Source organism: Aethalodelphis obliquidens, unplaced genomic scaffold, assembly GCF_003676395.1.
Source record: "Aethalodelphis obliquidens isolate GAN/ISIS:26980383/991018 unplaced genomic scaffold, ASM367639v1 scaffold5, whole genome shotgun sequence".
NCBI classification, from domain to species: Eukaryota; Metazoa; Chordata; class Mammalia; order Artiodactyla; family Delphinidae; genus Aethalodelphis; species Aethalodelphis obliquidens.
Window position 1 is genome coordinate 43,942,069 of NW_020837949.1, and position 21,351 is coordinate 43,963,419.

Genomic DNA, 21,351 nt, shown 5'->3' on the forward strand with positions numbered 1-21,351 from the left:
ATACATTTCCTTATTTTTTAAGTCAATTTAAATTGAGTTTTCGGGACTTCCTTGGTGGACCAGTGGTTAAGACTCTGTGCTTCCACTCTAGGGGGTATGGGTTTGATCCCTGGTAGGGTAACTAAGATCCCTCAAGCCGCATGGCACAGCATGGCAATCAATCAATCCATCAAGAGAACTTTCTGTTATCTATAGTCAAAACCATTCTGATAACTGAATACTATCAAATTGCCCCCAGAAGAGACTGCATGAATTTACACTTCTATAGTAGTGGACAAAAATATGTGCTTTAGCCCACTGTACTTTTATGGCCAAAAAAGTCTTAATTTATACTTTATCATTAGTTTCAATTTTATATAGTATTTAAGAAATGTCAATAAATATTAAATATTCTAAACATTCAAATCTCACCTTCTTTTCAAGAAGAATTAGTTTAAACAGGATTAGGACCTGAAGAAAGAAAAAAAAAAACTATCAAAATAAGAAACTCAAGCCTATTTTTCATTTGCCTTTGCCTCTCCTCAAACATAACCATGTATCATTGAATCAATAATATTAAATAATTCTAGAGCTTTAAACACTACATTGAAAATTATGAACTTATACTGAGAAATTCCTGTGTCCTCTAAAAATGTGAATACCACTTAAATTGCTATCAAATTGCACTTTTCGGAATAAGTTGCGCCATTTTTGCTTGAAATATCTGCAAGCTCCTTAAAGTTAAGGTACTATTCATTTACTTCTGGATGTCCAGGGCATTCACAGAGCAGATACTCATTACAGCTGTTAAGTGAATGATCAATGTGTGTATGTCCCAGTCAACAGACGCCTCAAGAATAAAGATCAAAAGATATAAGCATAGATATTTTACTGGAAAATGTTTCACTCTCAGGGCAACATATAAAATACTCTGCAAGATAAAAACATGTTTCTTTTAGATGTGGTATACATATACAATGGAATACTACTCAGCCATAAAAAAGAATGAAATAATGCCATTTGCAGCAACATGGATGGACCTAGAGATTATCATACTAAGTGAAGTAACTCAGAAAGAGAAAGACAAATGCTATAGATATCACTTATATGTGGAATCTAAAATATGACATAAATGAACTTATCTATGAAAGACTCACAGACATAGAGAACAGACCTGTGGTTGCCACGTGTGTGTGGGGGAGGAGTGAATTGGGAGTCTGGGATTGGTAGATGCAAGCAATTATATAGAGAATGGATAAACAACAAGGTCCTATAGCACAGGGAACGATACACAACATCCTGTGAAAAAAAGAAGTTTTTTTCCACTCTGATTTCATGATATCCAAAATTACAAAAACCATAGAAAAAAGTATCCTATCCTGCACAGAAATAAATGACACTATTTGTATACTTTTAGAAATTTCTACCATATAAGCACTACGAACACTTTCAACTTTGTATCACTATGACAGCTGTCTCAGAAAAACTAAAACACAGTTATGCCATGCTCTGCATTAGACCATGCAGCTCATGGAATTTGCCCAGTTAAGTAATTTTAGTACGTCATAAATTAAATAACATATCATACCTTGTGTCGAAAATGAAGCACAAGATCTCGAGGAGATAAACCTATAATGTTAAAAAAAAAAAAAAAGCTAATCTATGACTACCAACTACTGTTTTTGTCAAAGAAAGTTTTAACCTCCTCAAAAGAAAGGCAGGTAAAAGTAGGAATATGCAAATATTTAAATATTTATGTAATATCTCATTATACACACACATAATCAGAATTTATCAAATACTGTTAACAGTCAAACAGCACTGCGATAGAACTTTGCAATAATGAAAATGTTCTAAATCTTCACTGTTCAATAGAGTAGCCATATGTGGTCACTGAGCACTTGAAATATGGCAAGTGTGACTAACAAACTGATTTTTAAATTTTATTTAATTTCTATTAATTCTAATCTAAATGTAAACAGTCACGTGTGGCTAGTGGCTCGTGTTGTGGTCATGCAGCTCTAACACCTCCCCATTTTCCAGCCATCTTACAAATTACCCAAGTTTAGAAACTATGAAGCTTGTACTACTGTGGCAGTCAATCATTTAAACATGGTTTTTGGTCACTACACCCCACAGGTTACTATTTCTGAATCACAATCTTCTCTGATCATCTGCCTTAAGACAAGATAAATTAATTTAGAGAAAAACATATTCTCAGAATAGGAGCTTTGTAACCAGCTTACATTACACACAGGATTGCAAAAGTGAAGTTCCAGGGTTTGGCTACATAATGCTAAAATGGGAATTGAGCAAGCGTAAATCACTATGTGATCAACAATTTTTTTAAAACATGAAAAGGACATTTATTGAGTGCCTAACACATGAATGAATGTTCTGGGTTGTCAAAATAGCATAAAACCCTCAACTTGAAAAATCTTAGAATAGAAAAGAGCTCATAAGCAGATCTCTCTCTCTTGCTCTCCCTCTGTGTTATGACAGGGAACTGACCTGGTCAGCATTAATGTAAGGAAAACAAACTTCCATTATTACTCTGAAAAGCAGAAATTTTCCTTGTACAATAATAGTTGTAAATTTTGATACAAGTATGTTACAACCCTTCTTAATGCAAATACTGTCTAAGAAGATACTTAAGGAAGCAGCAGCATCAAATGTTGGAGAATTTAGATCCCATATAGAAACGTAATGCTTATCATGAAGTTTTACATGCAACTCAGCATGCCAAACAAAAAGAAATGAGGGCATTTCTTCTGACTTGTAAAAAAGTGACTTACCAAGATATACCTGGGATCCTTCTAATGAAGTTCCTCCCAGGGAACTATTCATATGTTCATAGAGCTCCTATAAAATAAAAATTCAGTTTAGAACACTTTACTATCATTTTAGACACTGAATTAGAAATAGGATGACCAAGGGAAAATTGGTTCTTTAACTGAGGCAATTTTGTCTCTCTGAAACTTGCCAGTTTCCAGCAATCCTTCCTTCTCTTCCTCTACATATCAGAGCTTGATTCATTTCCATGGTGGTACGGATTCCTAGGATAAATTTCCTCTACTTCCTTGCTAAATAACTAACTGTCCTACTCTCACTAGAATCCAGGAGAGATCCATGTTCTATACATCCATGGCAGCCTCAAGAAAAACATATTATCCATCCTCAGTAAAGTAGGAACGTGGTTTTTCTGTGCTTTTTAGTATGGGAGTTAGGATCCAGAAATGTGATATATAAACATACTGCTCAGTGTATTAATAACATAACAAATGTAGAGAAGAAATGCCATAGTGAAAGGGCTATTATCCATTAACAGAAACATTTATGTCAGTCAACTGTCAATCATTATTTTCTAATAAAAAATGGTTTCATTAAGTTTAATAAGTATGAACTGTACATTTTGGGATGATCATTGGCTCTTCAATATTATTTTCAAACAAGAATGTCCTTCTTAAGCTAATAAATGATTATCTCACACTATTAAAAATCTACTTGATTCATCAATCTGTCTTCACACACATCTATGGGGGGGGATAAAGTTACCTTTAGAATGGAAATTTGGGAAAAATCCTTCTCTTCAAAATATGCATGCGTAATGAGTTGAAGTTTTGCTTGAAGTAAGCCATAGAGAGGCTTAAAGAAAAAGAGAAATTACCATTAGTTTAATAGTTAAAAAAAAAAACAAACACCCCACGACTTTTTAACTTGAAAAGACCGAGAAGGAAAAAGTTACTGACAACTTTAGTATCTTATTATTCACAGCTGAACGTTAAGTCACCGTTCTAGCTCCTGGACTGCAGCTGCAAAGTGCCTGACCCACTCAGAGCACCGGGGTTGAGAGTGAGCACAGACCTCCTGGGTCTTGCTCCAGTCACTCAGCTGCGTAACTCTGGGCACTTAACCTCTCCGCGTCTGCTGACTGATGTGAACATGGGTATACGAAAAGACAGTACATCTTCTGGGGCTTTCTCATATTAAATAACACAGGTAAAAGCACTTTCTAGAGTATCTGGCATATAGAAAGCACTTAAATGCTAGCCATCATTATCATAAAATTTAAAACATATTGTAATCCTGCACACTGTTCTGCTAGCTTGTAGTAACGTTTAATCATCCTTATAGCACTAATTCTTATATTCAGTTGAACATTCATGATTAAATTTAATTTCATTTCCCCTTTTTTTGCCCTCTATAGAGGCTTAAAACTAGTCTGTGTCCTTTATAATATCCTATATAATATTCTTTTGTATATCTGAAAAAAGTTACTCCTTAATTCTTATTTCTCTATTTAAAACCTTCTTCCTACCATTTCCATCCTTTTATGTTCTGTTCTAGATGTTTTCTGGTTTCTGTGTCCTTTTTAGGATGCAGAGACTATGCTGAATATATACTCTAATTAGTTAAAACAAGTAATAGTGGAATAGTTTTCTCCCCCAATATCCCGGTTAATATATCATTATTTCTATCTAAATATATTTTTATATATAGACTAAAATGCACTATGAACCACCAAACATTTTTGTGTGAGCTGGCTCTGTCTGTCTGATAAAACTGGCTTTTCACCCCAATTTTATCATATAGCAGTTACAAGTTCATGAGAGTTAGACATTTTTTCTCTGAGATATATCTTTATTTGTGAAATGAGAACAATAAATACTTAGATCTCTCTTCTTACGAGGATTAAAATGACAACTATATCTAAAAAGTGCCTGGTATAGAATACCTGACATATAGGCACTTGATAAGTGGCACTTATTATTATTATTACTGTTCTTTGAAGAATTACTCAGGAAGCCTTTCAACATGTTGTGTTTATTCAATATCCAACACTCCTATACTTTGGTCATCTGGTCCAGCATTAAAAAACAATAATTCACTGATGTATATTTTTTCAGGCTACCCTTCTAGAAACTGTGTACAGGAATCAGATTAGCAATTTACCAATTTTCTGATATTGAAGTCTTTTATAACCATTCCTTTTCTAGGAGACTATTCTTGCCCTATATTTAAAATTACTTGGGACTTCCCTGGTGGCACAGTGGTTAAGAATCCGTCCCCCTATGCAGGGGACATGGGTTCAAGCCCTGGTCCGGGAAGATCCCATATGCTGCAGAGCAACTAAGCCCACGCACACAACTACTGAGCCTGTGCCCTAGAGCCCGCAAGCCACAACTACTGAGCCCACGCGCCTAGAGCCTGTGCTCTGCAACAAGAGAAGCCACTGCAATGAGAAGCCCGTGCACCGCAAGGAAGAGCAGCCCCCGCTTGCTGCAAACTAGAGAAAGCCCGCGTGCAGCAAAGAAGACCCAATGCAGCCAAAAAACAAACAAAAAATTACTCTCTTGGAACAAATATCCTGATCGTCAAAATCTTATTAGTAAGGTCCATAGTACTAAATTATTCTCACTCAGGTTTTTTTTTTAAAGCTTAGTACTAAGCAAGCTACATTTAAATTGTCTGTGAATATAAGAAATTGGAACAACTGCAGAAGAAATAATTAAATAAAACCATAGTTTTTTTGGTGACTAGGCTAATGAAATATTCTGTTTTGCGTTAGGTTAACTGCAGAAACATTTGTACTCAGTAATCATATAGATCTAAGATAATTAATATGATAGATATCTAGATATTTTTTCCCACAAACAGAAGTGGGGGGACTATATTTTACATGTAGAACTAGGCATCTGGTGTTACTGGTAAAGGTGTTATTAACCCATTAATAATACAAATGGGACATCACAAATGATTTAATAGAGACAGCTATGAAAAATAAGAAATGCTATATATTTTCTTTTGAAAACTAAAAAGTTAAAATGATTATAAACTTGCATCTGATCAACCTGTACAGAGAAGAAACAATTTTAAAGTGTTGTTATAGTACAATTCATTATGTCATTTCCTTTCCTCAAACATTTTCAGTTTTTTGTGTTTTTTTTTTGCGGTATGCGGGCCTCTCACTGTTGTGGCCTCACTGGTTGCGGAGCACAGGCTCCGGACGCGCAGGCTCAGCGGCCATGGCTCACGGGCCCAGCCGCTCCACGGCATGTGGGATCTTCCCGGACCGGGGCACGAACCCATGTCCCCTGCCTCAGCAGGCAGACTCTCAACCACTGCGCCACCAGGGAAGCCCACACATTTTCAGTTTTTAAAGAGCAAGCTAGGGATACAATTTTTCACTGTAAAGAGCCATGCACTTTTGTATCATCAATAAAATCTGAGTAATTATGATACTTTGAATTTTAGTAAAATATTACTTATCTACAGTCTCGAGAACAAAACAAAGCTGGATAAATTAAATATATCAGATGCCTCATTTTGCTCACGTATCAACCTCCTTCCCCAAAACTGATCTATTAGATTTCCTCCCTTTTAAGTAGTTTTGGGCAGAGGGGAAATGAGAGTGAACCTGCTGAAAGGCAAAGAGAAGATGCAAGAGCATCAACAATAAGCCTCTGACTAATTTTAATATATCACTGTTTTCATAAACCTCTCCTCATTCTAATAATGCTTTATCATCAAATAAAAAGCTGCCATGAGTGTTTAACATTAACAGGTTATTTGGTCTCTTACCAGCTTGCTTAGAACACAGACACTTTTCTGAACGGTCTCTCTGGTGATATCTGCTTGCCGTACCTTCAATGCCTATTATAAACAAATAGTCATTATTAAAAATATTTCATGGACATATTTAAAAATAATTATTTTTCAATATAACACAGCAATCAGAAAAAGTATCTTACACTTAATTAAAAGCACTTATTGAGAATCTCAGAAGGTATTTATTGAATGAATAAGTGTCAGCCAGAGCACTCTGCCAGAATCTGGCAGGCAATGGGAACATAACAGTGAGAGACAATCTCTACTCTCAAGGAATTCAGGCTGGTGGAGATTACTTGACGTGTAAATTGCCACATCCATAATGCAAATCAGTCATCCCTGGTTCTGGTTTTAAAATGGACACCCCTTTCGGAGATTAATGTTTCTGATGAGAAAGGGACAGTTTAACAGCTTGTTTCTCCAGAGATGGAAGAATTGTCAGCAGTTTTGTTAAGCTGGTTATTCTACGTTACTGGAGTCTATCCTGGCACACCTGTATTGTATTGTAGCCCAGCCCTGAGCCGTAACTCAAGCCTTGGTGATTCTGAAGATGACTATGTGAGATATCTGCAGTTCTCTGCTAGTAGGAAAAAGGACTTGATCAACCTCAGGTAAGGCTGTGAGGGCAGTAAGAATGACTCTTCCCCCCCAGTGTACTGCCTGTCTCCTTGGATCTGTCCTGAGGACCATGGGGTCTCAGTGTCTTCAACTGCCTGAGGACTGATGATTCGTCATTAGATTACATCAAGAGTAGAGCCTTTCCTCAATCTGTTTCTACCTCTTTACCTTGATTGGATTCATCCATCGGGTCTCAGCTTTGTTCAAAAGGAAAGGAAAGGCTTTCTCCTAGGCTCTAGGGCTCTCTGATATCTGCTTTATCTGTCTGGTTATCATATGAGGTGAGAACAACCTGGAGGAATGGGCAACCCCAATATACTCTGGAGTGGGTCAGACTCAAGAGGCGTCGGAGACACGCAGTATGAAATGCCACTTAAAGGCTGTCTATGTAGAGCATGAGAACTGTTGTTAATGACAACAGCATCAGAGGAATAATTTTACTAGTGGTTATACAATTTACAGGGGATAAGAGGTAGTGAAAGGAACAGATTTCCAAGAAAGGGCAGCAGCTCAATTCATCTCATCTAATAAGATGTAAGGTACATGAAGAAATCAAATGCGTAATTATTCGCAGGTTTCTTTATCTTTAAACTCAGTTATTCATTTGAACCACAAACATTTACTGGGTGTGTCCTATGTTCCAGGCCCTGCGCATGGAGGGTTATTTCACAGTAGTTAACTACTTTGGGTATGCTGGGATTTATTCGTGCAGTTTACTTTTAAATGCCTGAGGGAAACACACACACACACACACACACACACACACAGAGCAAATGTGGTAGAACGTTAACAACTGTTGAATGGAGATGGTGGGTATACAGGTGTTTATTGTGCAATTCTTTTAATTTATCTGCGTGTTTGAAACGTTCATTATAAAAGCTGAAAGAAAATTTTTAAAGACTTACTAAGTTAATTACCCACCTGAGGAAGCTTTTAAAACTTTGTAATTGCCTAGGATCTACTACCAGAGATTCTACTTCAGTCTGTAGAAGGAAAGGCCCGGCAAGTATACTTAAATTTAAAAAAAAAAGTCTCTGGGGCTTCCCTGGCAGTCCAGTGGTTGGGACTCCATGCTTCCACTGCAGGAGACACAGCTTCGATCCCTGGTCAGGGAACTAAGATCCCGCATGCTGTGGCCAAAAAAAAAAAAAGTCTCTTGGCCAAAAAAAAAAAGAGTCTCCATGTAGTTCTGGTTAAAAACCATTGTTTTAGAGCAGCGGTTCATAGTCTTGCCTACATATTAGAATCACCTGGAAAACTTTTAATACTCCTGATGCCCAGAACGTTAAATCAGAATCTCTGGGGTTGGAACCTAGTTATCCCAAGTATCTAAAGCTCACCAGGTGATTCCAACAGTGAAGCCGAGGTTGAAAAGCGCTCACTACTTCAGAGTATTAATCATTTCATAAGAGGAAAGAGATCTTTACTCAGAAAGGGTATCCCCACCACCAAGAGAACGGTGCTGCACAGAAGCAAACCAGGAAAGGGGAAGCTACCCATCGTGATTTATTTAAATTTATTAATTAGAGATATTATAGTAAGTTAGGCATTAAGCGGGAAGGTAAGTTTAAGAATGATCAAAATCTTAGTTATATATAATTAAGATAACTTGCAAGTAGTTTGCAGCTACTATAAGTACTTTCCATTACTTCTAGAATGTTCCTTAAAAAAAAATACAACACTCATTACCATTCCATTTTTTAAAGTTACATACCAAACACTAGAAATAGAAAACTCAAGGACACCATGAATTGACATACAGTATTTTGAAGACAAATGGATAATTTTGGTATCAATATCTAAAAACAATGTACAAAATATTATACAATACAAATATAATTAGTCGCCAATGTCAACTTAGAAAAACATTCATGTGAATTAAACTGGTACTATAGAGAAAACAGCTACATGGTTTATAACACTTTAAAACATTATCACAGGTACCACATGAAACATAAAGATTATGTATTTCCCCAAATTCTACATCTTAAGTGGCCAACAATTAAACAATTTTTTAGTGTTTTTTGGTGTTATTCATTTTAACTGTACCTTGGCTTCAATTTGTCGATAGCAAGAGATACCATATACAGTGGCTCCATTTCCATTTCTGGGTGGCAAGTGAAAAAACACAGTATCTAAGAGATATACAGAAAAAGGTAAATACCAAAGTGGACTACCCATATTAATAATGAACTTTGATGTTATTATAATGCAGTCACTTAAACAAAAACGATGAAGTAACAGGAACCCATGTCAGACTGATTTCTAGCATCACAACCACTGGTTTCTTAGAATTCCTCTCACTGCTTTCCAGTGTACACGCATGACAAAAAGCCCAAGAGGCTGAATCATAACAGGTCGAATTGAGACTACAATCACTTTTCTCAGAAAATACTTTATTATACAGGATTATTCCAGATAAAAAGAAAGTAAAGAATCATACAGGGAATTCTCTGATGGTCCAGTGGTTAAGACTCTGCACTCTCACTGCTAAGGGCCTGGGTTCTACCCCTGGTCAGGAACTAAGATCCCATAAACCGCGTGGCCAAAAACAAGAAACAAGAAAAAAAAAAAAGTTTATCCTTAGGGACTTCCTTGATGGTGCAGTGGTTAAGAAACCACCTACCAATGCAGGGGACACGGGTTTGAGCCCTGGTCCAGGAAGATCCCGCATGCCGCGCAGCAACTAAGGCCGTGTGCCACAACTACTGGGCCTGAGCTCTAGAGCCCGTGAGCCATAACTACTGAGCCCGCGCACCTAGAGCCTATGCTCTGCAACAGGAGAAGCCACCGCAATGAGAAGCCCGCACACCGCAATGAAGAGTAGACCCTGCTCGCCGCAACTAGAGAAAGCCCGCATGCAGCAACGAAGACCCAATGCAGCCAAAAACATAAATAAATAAATAAATTTATATATATATAAAAAAAGAATCATACAAACCAAAGGCAACACATAAATTTTGAATAGATCCAAGAAATTCTTGGGACAATTGGGGAAATTTGAACATAGATTAGATATGAGATGATATTATGGAATTACTGTTAAATCTCTTAGCTGTGGTAAAAGAATCGAAAGTCATCCCGGGGAATGATCTTATTTTTACAAGATGCAGGCTGAAGTATTTAAAGTGTCATGATGTTTGCAACTGACTTTCAAATAGTATAGGCAAAACTGTACACATATATAAAGAAAGTTTGTGGAATATTTACTATTGTTCCAACTTTTCTGTATGTTTAAAAGCTTTCATGATAAAAAGGTTAAAAAAAGAAGACGTGTGAGGTTAAAAGTACAGCATTTTAATTTTATGTTAGAGACTTCCCTGTGGCGCAGTGGTTAAGAATCTACCTGCCAATGCACGGGACACGTGTTCGAGTCCTTGTCTGGGAAAATCCCACATGCCGTGGAGCAACTAAAGCTGTGCGCTACGATTACTGAGCCTGCGCTCCAGAGCCCGTAAGCCACAACTACTGAAGCCCACGCACCTAGAGCCCATGCTCTGCAACAAGAGAAGCCAGGGCAACGAGAAGCCCACGCACCGCAACGAAGAGAAGCCCCCTCTCTCTGCAACTAGAAAAAGCCTGTGCACAACAACGAGGACCCAATGCAGCAAAAATAAATAAATATAAATTTAAAAAATTAATTTTATGTTAAACTGCAGAGTAATATTTGCTTCATTTCATACAAAAATTAGTAAATATTAGAAAAATAAGTAGCCAAACCAAGTTTAATCTTGTGTCTCGGTAGAGCCTCTAATACCATGATAAAGTATAGTATATTTATTTCTTCATTAAACCATTCAAAGCACTCATCTATACGGTGATAGGAGACTCAGTACTAACTTCACAGCACTGCTTTCCTTGAGGGTGTTAACATGCTCCCCACGCATGCAAGCCAACTTTTAAGCAGAGCACTGTGATGGCAGTGCTCCAGAGGTGGAGAAGCAATCCCAGCTGTTTTCAGGTGGGCACTAGAGGACGAAGCTAGAGCTCCAATCAATCTGCAGCTGGTACAGGTAAAGCTCCTTAGTTTGTCTCTGAAAGGAGTCTGAAGTTTAAATGCAGAAAGTGCTACCAGTAGCAGATGTCCTAATATGGCTAGTTACTTACTTTGGCCAGAGCTCTTGGCAAAGGAGTGGCCAGTGTCCACCAACCATTACCAATATAAGCCTGGCACTTCTCTGCAGATCCTCTAGTATATGACTAACTAGTCAACTCCAAAGAAGCATTTAAATATTTTATGAATAGTCACAACAGGCCAAAGGTCTTTCATTACCAAAGTACTCAGACTCGTGGCAAATTTTTTAAAAAGCCACCTACTGATTGCTCCACTGTCTGTTTACATACCTTCTTGGTAGTTGTGTGCGCCATCTGGTAAGGCAAGGAAGGGCAAATACTTCCATTCTTCAGGTAAAGTGTGACTGTCATGTCCATCTCCTGGAATCAGGGGCGGGTAAGAGAATTCAACCTAAAATGGTAAGGAATGTTAGCCAACAGGTTGATGATCAAAGGGAGCATTATATCCTGGCAGACAAAAATGCTTTCAAATTCTGAATGACAGAACTAAGGATAAGCCACACTTCTTGATGCCATTTTCAGCAAACCTATGGTATAGAAGAGGAAAAAGAAAAAGGGAGGAAAGCCACGGAGCAACTAAGCCCGTGTGCCACAACTACTGAGCCCGCGTGCTGCAACTACTGAAGCCCGCGCGCCTAGAGCCCGTGCTCCGCAACAAGAGGAGCCACTGCAATGAGAAGCCCGTGCACCACAACGAAGAGTAGCCCCTGCTCGCCACAACTAGAGAAAGCGCGTGAGCAGCAATGAAGACCCAACACAGCCATAAATAAATACATAAAGTTAAGAAAAAAACCCTAGAAAAAAAGAAAGAAAAAATGAGGGAAAAAAAATTAGTAAGCCTTTTTCCCCTTTTTTATTTAAAGGAGTTTAACTTTGATGTGCACAAGGGTAGTGGGTAGTGGTGGTGGTGACTGGATTGGAGATGTACATGTGGAAGCTGTTATCAAATAGACGGTAATTGAGGACATGGAGCCCTGAGAAAAACCAATATCCTCCTGAACTGAGTAGGAGAGATCCAACAAAGGAGCCTAAGAAGTTGGGCCAAGTTCTAGATTTGCTTCCCATCAATTGGCTCCCTTGCTCCCAATACTTGAAGCTTTGAGTCTATGGTTTCGATGGGTTGTTAGGGAGGTGAATGGGCATTAACCACCACTTTAGGTTATTTTTTTCCCAAGACTGAGAAGTGATCAATGAAGTCTCTCTAATACTGTTTGTCTTGTAGAAATAACAAAGTTTTTAGTATAAGCCCACGGTTTCTGGCATTCCCTAGGTTTACTAACATTTTCCCTTTGCTTATGGGGTTTCTTTTGTTGTTATTTCAATGAGACTTTTGGAGAGGAAGGCAGAATTAAATGCTGAGGACTTGGGTTATCATACTGATGTAAGTGTCTTATGTTTAATTTTCTTTCAAAGTATATTTAAGCAGGAATTTGCACTGCATTAGTAATAAATACACTGAAGTTGGAAAAACATAGGGATAAGAATCACTTTTAGATTCCATCTTTAATGTGGAAAGACATGATGGCTCATTTCCCCACATCTCAAGGTAATCAAGGTGCCACTAGTCACATGAGAGCCGATTATAAAAGGACTTTAATAATGATTATTTTTAACAGGTGATCTAGTTCTATATTGAAAATGTTTAAATTTCCCTGCGCCCACCTCCAGAAGCAATCAACATTTCAGTTTGAAAGGATCAGTTACTTAACATCAATTAACTGAAGGCTGGGCATAAATAATCTCAAGCTACATTTCACATTTCTCTGTGTCTTCTCTATGACACCAGTTTTATATTGGCTAATCTTAAAAGTGTAAGGGAAGGCAAGGTGTGCCACAGAGGGAAAGACATAAATTCAAAGCCGATGCTATGAAGCTGGTAGTTACAGAGCTAAAAAAAATTCCCAACTCAGAATTCTTATTTTAACAGGGAAAAAAAAAAAAAGAAACAAGAAAATTATTGTATTTTATGTAAACACTAAAGTCCAATATATAACACCTAAGAAGTACTGGTAATTATCACAAAATAATTTCTTTTGGAAAACCACTAATTATTATGTACAGTATTTATTTTAAAAGTATTTAGTATGGAATAAACATGCTTCTAAATAAATATAAACATAATGGACTCAAATTCTCACAAATACTTCATGAAGTATGTTGCTCTCTAGGATCCAAAAAGTTTGCCAACTAAAACTTATCACTTGCAATCTGCCTCTACAAGGATTAGGTCACTAGCCACTGCAGTCACTGACCTTCAACACACCCTGAAAGGAGTTCAGGGAGGAGATCAGGAATGAGGCACTCTGTGCTCTGGGAAAAACTGGCAGAACGGGCCTTCAGAGAGTTAGATCTTTTCAGAAGATTTGAGCCCAATTTCTTGCATCTTCTCATATCTAGACAAGCACTAAAATCATTAACGGAGACATCTGCTCCTCGTGACTAGCAGCAACCCTCTGCCAAAATGTGTGCTTGATTGCACACATCCCCTTCACCAACTCACACGTATACTGGGACTTCCATGGTGCTACAGCGGTTAAGTATTTGCCTTCAGGGCTTCCCCGGTGGCGCAGTGGTTAGGAATCTGCCTGCCAATGCAGGGGACACGGGTTCGAGCCCTGGTCCGGGAGGATCCCACATGCCGCAGAGCAACTAAGCCCGTGCGCCACAACTACTGAGCCTGCACTCTGGAGCCCGTGTGCCACAACTGCTGAGGCCTGTGCACCTAGAGCCCATACTCTGCAGGGAGAGGCCACCGCAATGAGAAGCCTGCTCGCCGCAACTAGAGAAAGCCCGTGGACAGCAACGAGGACCCAACGCAGCCAAAAGTAAAATAAATAAATAAAATAATAATAATAATAGATTTAGGGTATTTCCTTAAAAAAAAGAATCTACCTTCCAATGCAGGCAATGCAGGTTCGATCCCTGGTTGGGGAACTAAGATCCCACATGTCGAGGGGCAACTAAGCCTGTGTGCCACAACTACTGAGCCCACACGCCGCAATGAAGACCCAGTGCAGCCATAAATAAACAAAATCTCCATAAAACAAAAAATCACAGGTATACTAACCTCTCCTGCTACTTCTTCAGAGCAGTTCCTCAGAGGTTTCTGAGAGGCTATCTCCTGGGCTATAGTCCTCATTTTGCCCCAAATAAAACTTAACTCACAACTCTCATGTTGTGTGGTTTTTTTTTTTGTATTCATTTGACAAGTTTAATCTAGAAAATGCCAAAATAAAGTAGTATGACAACACTCAACCTCCCATTTAATATTTATTTATTTATTTTGGCTGCGCCAGGTCTTAGTTGCAGCAGGTGGGATCTTCATTGGGGCATGCGGACTTCTTAGTTGCAGCATGTGAACTCTTAGTTGCAGCATGCGTGTGGGATCTAGTTCCTCAATCAGGGCTCAAACCCAGGCCCCCTGCATTGGGAGCGTGGAGTCTTACCCACTGGACCACCAGGGAAGTCCCTCAATCTCTTATTTAAACAGGGAAATGCAATTTGAAACAATAAAGTTTTTACTCATATATTTAAAAACATGAAAAAGATTATTCATATTTTGTGTTGACAAGAGTATGGGGCTCGGCTGTGGGACTGTAAATTGGTACAGCAGTTTGGATGACTACTTGGCAGTATTATCAAATCAACAATACACTGACTCAGAAATTTCAGTTTTAGAAATTTATCCCACGAATACACAGATATTCACACAGATAAGTACAAAAATACTCACAGAAACATGACTTATTGAAGCATAAAAATCGGAAACCTAAATATTCATCAGAAGATTGGTCAAATAAATTTTACATCAGTTCTATCCAGCTGTAAAAGAATCGTAGATTTATAATATATTGATAAAGCAAGATAGGTATGGTATACTATATAGTTGGTAAAATAAGAGCCCTCCAGACGTGTCCATCTCCTAATCCCTAGAATCGGTCAATGTTACCTTACAATGCAAAAGGACATTGCACATAAGATTATCTCCAGATGGGGATTATCCAGGCGGTCCCAATGTAATCACAAGGGTCCTTATAAGAGAGAGGCAGAAGAGACAGAGTCAGAGATATTTGAAGATGCTATGCTTCAAGATGCTTTGAAGATGGACGAAGGGACCATGAGCTAAGGAATGCAGGCGACCTCTAGAAGCTGGAAAAGGCAAGAAAACTGATTCTCCCTTAGAGCATCCTGAAGAAACGCAGAGCTGCCAACACCCTGATTTTAGCCTAGTGAAACCCATTTCTGACTTCCAGAACGCTAATAAATTTGTGTTGTTTTAAGTGTGTTGTTTGTGGTAACAGAAGCAATAGAAAATTAATACATACTGTTAAATTTAAGAAGCAAGCAGGATATCAGTAAATATAGTATAATCCTACTTATACTGTGATTCCATTTATGCTAACAATTATACATCTTTGTAAATGGATTAAAAAACATGCTTGAAAAAACCTTTAATAGAGGTTTTTATCTCTGGAGAGGTGAAAAGAGTTGGGGATTAGAGCTAAAGGAATATTCCTGTTAATTTTTTCCATCTTTTTTTTTTAATTTCAAACTTACAGAAAATTTAGAATTCAAAAATCTTGTAACTTTCATCTATATTCACAAACTAATTTTTTTGCCATATGTGCTTTGTGTTGCACGTGTATACAAATACTTTCTAAACCATTTGACAATAAGTTGAAGATATTATCATTTACTTTTAAGTAAATTGGTATTTATTTTTAAATGACTGCTTTTTAAAAATTAATTAATTTACTTTTGGCTGTGCTGGGTCTTCGTTGCTGTGCGCGGGCTTTCTCTAGCTGTGGTGAGCAGAGGCTACTCTTCCTTGCCGTGCACGGGCTTCAGTAGTTGTGGTGGCTTAGTTGCTCTGCAGCATGTGGGATCTTCCCAGACCAGGAATCGAACCTGTGTCCCCTGCATTGGCAGGTGGATTCTTAACCACTGTGCCACCAGGGAAGTCCCTAAATGATTGCTTAAAAAAAAAAATTTTTTTTGACGTGGACAATTTTTAAAGTCTTTATTGAATTTGTTACAATATTGCTTCTGTTTTATGTTTTGGTTTTTTGGCCATGAGGCATGTGGGATCTTAGCTCGGACCAGGAATGGAGCCAACCCGCAGTCCCTGAGAAATCTTAACCACTGGACTGCCAGGGAAGTCCCTAAATGACTGCTTTTAGAATAATTTTAAAAAAAGCAAATGATAACCACAAGCAGTTCCTAACTTCTGAAGGAAGTATTTCCATCCTATCCTTTTGGAGGCAAAGGGACATGGAGAGATCTATTTCCTTTTCGGAAGGTTTAGTTATCAAATTACCAAAGGCCAGAGTCTAATATCTGATGCTATGTTATGTTCAATATATGATCCTGATTCTGTTAAAGGAAGATCTGTTTTGAGTGACTCTAGTTTGAACTTAAAATGCAATCAACTCATAAAATTGTTATAAATATAAGTGTAGATACTACATATGTTTGAAGAATTCCGTTGGGTAAAATAAGGCGGCTTTAGACTGACTTGCATCCAGAATACTTGTAACATTGATTCTTCAGGAAAATGTATTCAGAATTTCAAACAGCTAAATTTTGGGACACAACCTTTTCATAAATTGTACACTGCCTATATTGTGTTGGCAACTTTCTAGAATTCTTCTGCTAGTTTATTTGCTACAAACAAATCCTTGCATTTGGAGACTGCTAAACTTGCTAATCAAATTTACAATAGTCCACACAAACTCCTTTTTGCGTCTACACACATACAGCAATTTCTATGGCTATATGGTGTTGTTTCATTATTTAATCAATCCTTTATTGTTGAACATTTTAAGTTTTTTTAAATTATTATAAGCTATTCGGTACAGTTAAATGTGATGTAATAAAAAAAAAAAATAGATTTTTATTCGGTCTTTGTCCCTGGTCCTGACCCAAAGCTCCTAAAACCCTTGGAATTTCCTAAGAGATAGGAGCAGCCTTTGTTATTCATAATAAGATGCTTTCAACCATACCTAGGTTCATGCTAATGAGGGGACTCTCGGTGGGCAAGGGCTAAATGGCTCCAGGATGGGGCCTGGTCACCAGAACCATCAAGCCTTGATTTGAAGCTAGGAACTTTCAGCGCCACCCCTAAACCTCTGGGGAGGGGAGAGGGGCTAGAGATTGCGTTCAATCACCAATGGCTAATGATTTAATACGTTATGCTTATGTAATAAAACCTCCATAAAATCCCCAGATGATGAGGTTCAGAGAGCTTCCCAGTTGGTAAAGACACTGAGGTGCTGGGAGGATGCTGTGCCCAGGGACGGCATGGAAGTTGCATATCCCTTCCCACATACTTTTTGTCCTATGAATCTCTTCCATTTGGCTATTCCAGAGTAGTAGCCTTTGATAAACCAGTAAAGGTAAGCAGTGTTTTCCTGAGTTTTACGAGTTGTTCTAGGAAATTTTAGAACCTGAGGGGTAGACACGTAGCGTAGAATAGAACTGAATTGTAGGATATCCGGTCAGTGTGTGGGGAAAAACAAAATAACAATGAATCTGTTACCTCCCAATTAATGGGATTTATAAACCTTAAGTTGTACATTCTTCATATTTTGAATACAGACTCAACATTCTATATGCCCCTTTTCAATACGTCCAAAATAATCCAGACAGACACACAATTCACGGCACATAGGTTTAAGAGGAATTCTCTTGGAGGTTACCTGAGAGTCTTACATAATACTCAGTTGAATCAAAACGCAATTTAAACAATAATGCCAATAAAACTAAGCAGTACCACAGAAAGTAAAGGTAGGTATAGTAGGCTGCCTCACTGTCCAACTCTAAGGGAAACCACCAACACTGCAGTTTACAAGAAGGGCTCTCCCTGCGGCTGTGCTGTGCAGGGTCTGCATACTGTACAGGGTAGCCCTCGGTATACATGAAAAATCACTGACAAAACCCAAAGTAAACCTTCAGAGATAAGCAACATTTAGAATGATGATCATCCAGTAAGGTTACTATTTTCACAGCCCCAAATCTAAGTTAAATTTGGGGAGCAAAGATGGTATCTGGGAGGGCATTAGCACAGATAATATATAACAGATACATCAAATGTTCCCCTATGATTAACTCACACAAATTTTAAGTAGCTCTCTCTCTTTTTTTTTTCGCGGTACGCGGGCCTCTCACTGTTGTGGCCTCTCCCGTTGCGGAGCACAGGCTCCGGACGCGCAGGCTCAGCGCCACGGCTCACGGGCCCAGCCGCTCGGCGGCATGTGGGATCTTCCAGGACCGGGGCACGAACCCGTGTCTCCTACATCGGCAGGCGGACTCTCAACCACTGTGCCACCAGGGAAGCCCTAAGTAGCTCTCTTTTTATGTCAACCAACACTCATATGGTAAAATCTATTTTGATCTCAATTAGTAGTAATAATTTACATAACTACAAAAGAAGATAAGAGGAGGGAAAAAGAAGACAATGAATGATTGCTAAGAAGGGAAAGCGGAATAGAGATGCTCTAATCACAAGGAATAAAAGGCAATTTTTCTTAATGCTAAATGAACTATGTAAGAAATGGTGACACACATATATATATATATATATATATATATTTTTTTTTTTTTTTTTAATTTTTGGCTGCTTTGGGTCTTCGTTGCTGTGCCTCGGCTTCCTCTAGTTGTGGAGAGCAGGGGCTACTCTTTGTTGTGGTATGCAGGCTTCTCAGTGTGGTGGCTTCTCTTGTTGCAGAGCACGGGCTCTCGGTGCGTGGACTTCAGTAGTTGTGGCTCTTGGGCTTAGTTGCTCTGCGGCATGTGGGATCTTCCCGGACTAGGGCTTGAACCCGTGTCCCCTGCATTGGCAGGTGGACTCCCAACCACTGCGCAACTAGGTAAGTCCTGTGACGTATGTTTATCCTCCAGGAATGGTAAAAATTACAACCCCTTTCCACAGTTCACAAGTCAAACTGGGGTGCTCTAATCAGATTCCATCTACTTTGTCTTCAGAAGCAAAAGACTGAAAACACAACAATGAAAAACTACAAAAACAAAACAATTAACATAGTGTCCTGGTGTGGACTTTGGGTACTTCAAAAATATCCTTTGCTCACTAACAATCCACTCCACTGTCAAGAGAACCATAAAAGCCACAATGCTAAACAGCATACAAATTAAACACATTCTTGGACCCCACAGATATGGCTACAACAGGGCTTACTAAGGGAAGGAGAGGGCTTCCTGAAATTCTGAAGCAACTGCTCCACCTCTCCGCTCCCTTCCTAAGTACCTCAGGGATTTTACCTCCTTTATCAGAAGCACAGGGTACTTGTTTTCTTAACAGTCAAAACATTTTAGGCACCAAGGCTCTGTCATGATGTTTTTCAATTTAAATGAAACTTTGGACGTAGAAGACACATCTTCTCTGAGCTATATTTTCCCTCACAAATTTCTTGACGATTCAATACTAGAAAAGAAATGGCACTCTTCCTCATTAGTCTCTTACAAAGTTGGCAGAGCTGAAATTACAAAGGGATATTAGGAATACTGTATATAAAGTTCCTCTAATACAGGAGAGCTAGGAAGAGGATTTATAAAAAACATAGGGTGGAATGATGAAGACTGGTCTTCTGGATGAGATGATATAAACAGAACATTATTTATCCCTAGGCTATTGAGAATATATACAAAGATGATTATCAAAGCTACAAAAATTATTTTCTTGCAGGAAAAAAAAATTAGAGACTTCCTAACAAATGATTTAAATCAATTTGTTTTAGGGACTTCCCTGGTGGTCCAGTGGGTTCCCAATACAGGGGGCCCAGGTTTGATCCCTGGTCGGGGAACTAGATCCCACACGCATGCCGCAACTAAGAGTTCGCATGCTGCAACTAAGGAGTCCACATGCCACAACTAAGACCCAGCACACCCAAAAAGAATCAATTTGTTTTAATGAACTATACCCTAGCAATCTTTTACACATCTATCTATCTATCTATCTATTTATTTATTGCGGTACTCGGGCCTCTCACTGTTGTGGCCTCTCCCGTTGCGGAGCATGGGCTCTGGACGCGCAGGCTCAGCGGCCATGGCTCATGGGCCTAGCCGCTCCGCAGCATGTGGGATATTCCCGGACCGGGGCACGAACCCGTGTCCCCTGCATCGGCAGACGGACTCTCAACCCCTGCACCACCAGGGAAGCCCCATCAATTTATTTTTAATGTATTTATTTTTGGCTGCGTTGGGTCTTCATTGCTGCACGCAGGCTTTCTCTAGTTGTGGTGAGCGGGGGCTACTCTTCGTTGTGATGCACGGTCTTCTCATTGTGGTGGCTTCTCTTGCTGTGGAGCACGGGCTCTAGGCGAGTGGGCTTCAGTAGTTGTGGCTCACGGGCTTAGTCGCTCTGCAGCATGTGGGATCTCCCCGGACCAGGGCTCGAACCCGTGTCCCCTGCGTTGGCAGATGGATTCTTAACCACTGCGCCACCAGGGAAATCCCACACATCAATTTATTTTTAATATTTCAATATTGAACTTTTACATGGCAAAAAAGATTCCAATTTCTGGGCATGCACCACACCCACAAAATAGAATCTAACAAATTACTAATATCACCTGTGAAAGCCATGGGGGCAGGAACAGGTTTCATTAACAACCCTGCAGTGATTTCCTCATATATTAATATATAGCTAGCATACCCTGTGATGAGTTGGATGAAGAAAACACAAGTGCAGAGGGCCATATTTCAAATCTAACTGGACACCCAAACATAGTTTATTCTGAAGTCAGACTTCTGACAATTTAATTACCTAGAACACTGCCAACTAGGAACAAGTAAGAAAAGCATCTATCAGCCTAACCCGCTGTCATGCAGCCCTGGATAATACACTAAGGAGAAGTCTTTAGGTCTTCTTTCAAAACCCATGACTGAGTCATTTTATTTCATACACATTTAGTAGATGTGCCCTCCCAGTCCACTGAAGAAAAGAAGCAACATATGAGAAAGCAGGGAGGGGAAGCTGAAAACTACAACATTATGTTTCTGGTCAACACTGAGAAGTAACTGCTCACTGCTCCGTCATCTCCCTCTCTCTGTCTG

General features: G+C 39.0%; 1 protein-coding gene across 4 annotated transcripts in view; it reads right to left on the minus strand.

Annotated features, from left to right (window-relative positions):
- Positions 1–21,351, minus strand: part of AVL9 (AVL9 cell migration associated) — a 94,791-nt gene that overhangs the window by 65,202 nt on the left and 8,238 nt on the right. For all 4 annotated transcript variants that reach the window (XR_003431943.1, XR_003431942.1, XR_003431941.1 and 1 more), the window contains exons 2-8: positions 11,551–11,671; positions 9,256–9,341; positions 6,562–6,633; positions 3,535–3,624; positions 2,775–2,841; positions 1,568–1,608; positions 412–450 (exon numbers count right to left, since the gene is read on the minus strand). Coding sequence is in view for 1 of the 4 variants with exons in the window: in XM_027102245.1 (XP_026958046.1) it covers positions 412–450; positions 1,568–1,608; positions 2,775–2,841; positions 3,535–3,624; positions 6,562–6,633; positions 9,256–9,341; positions 11,551–11,671 (516 nt within the window). In the remaining 3 variants the exon portion in view is untranslated. The remainder of the gene's footprint in view (positions 1–411; positions 451–1,567; positions 1,609–2,774; positions 2,842–3,534; positions 3,625–6,561; positions 6,634–9,255; positions 9,342–11,550; positions 11,672–21,351) is intronic.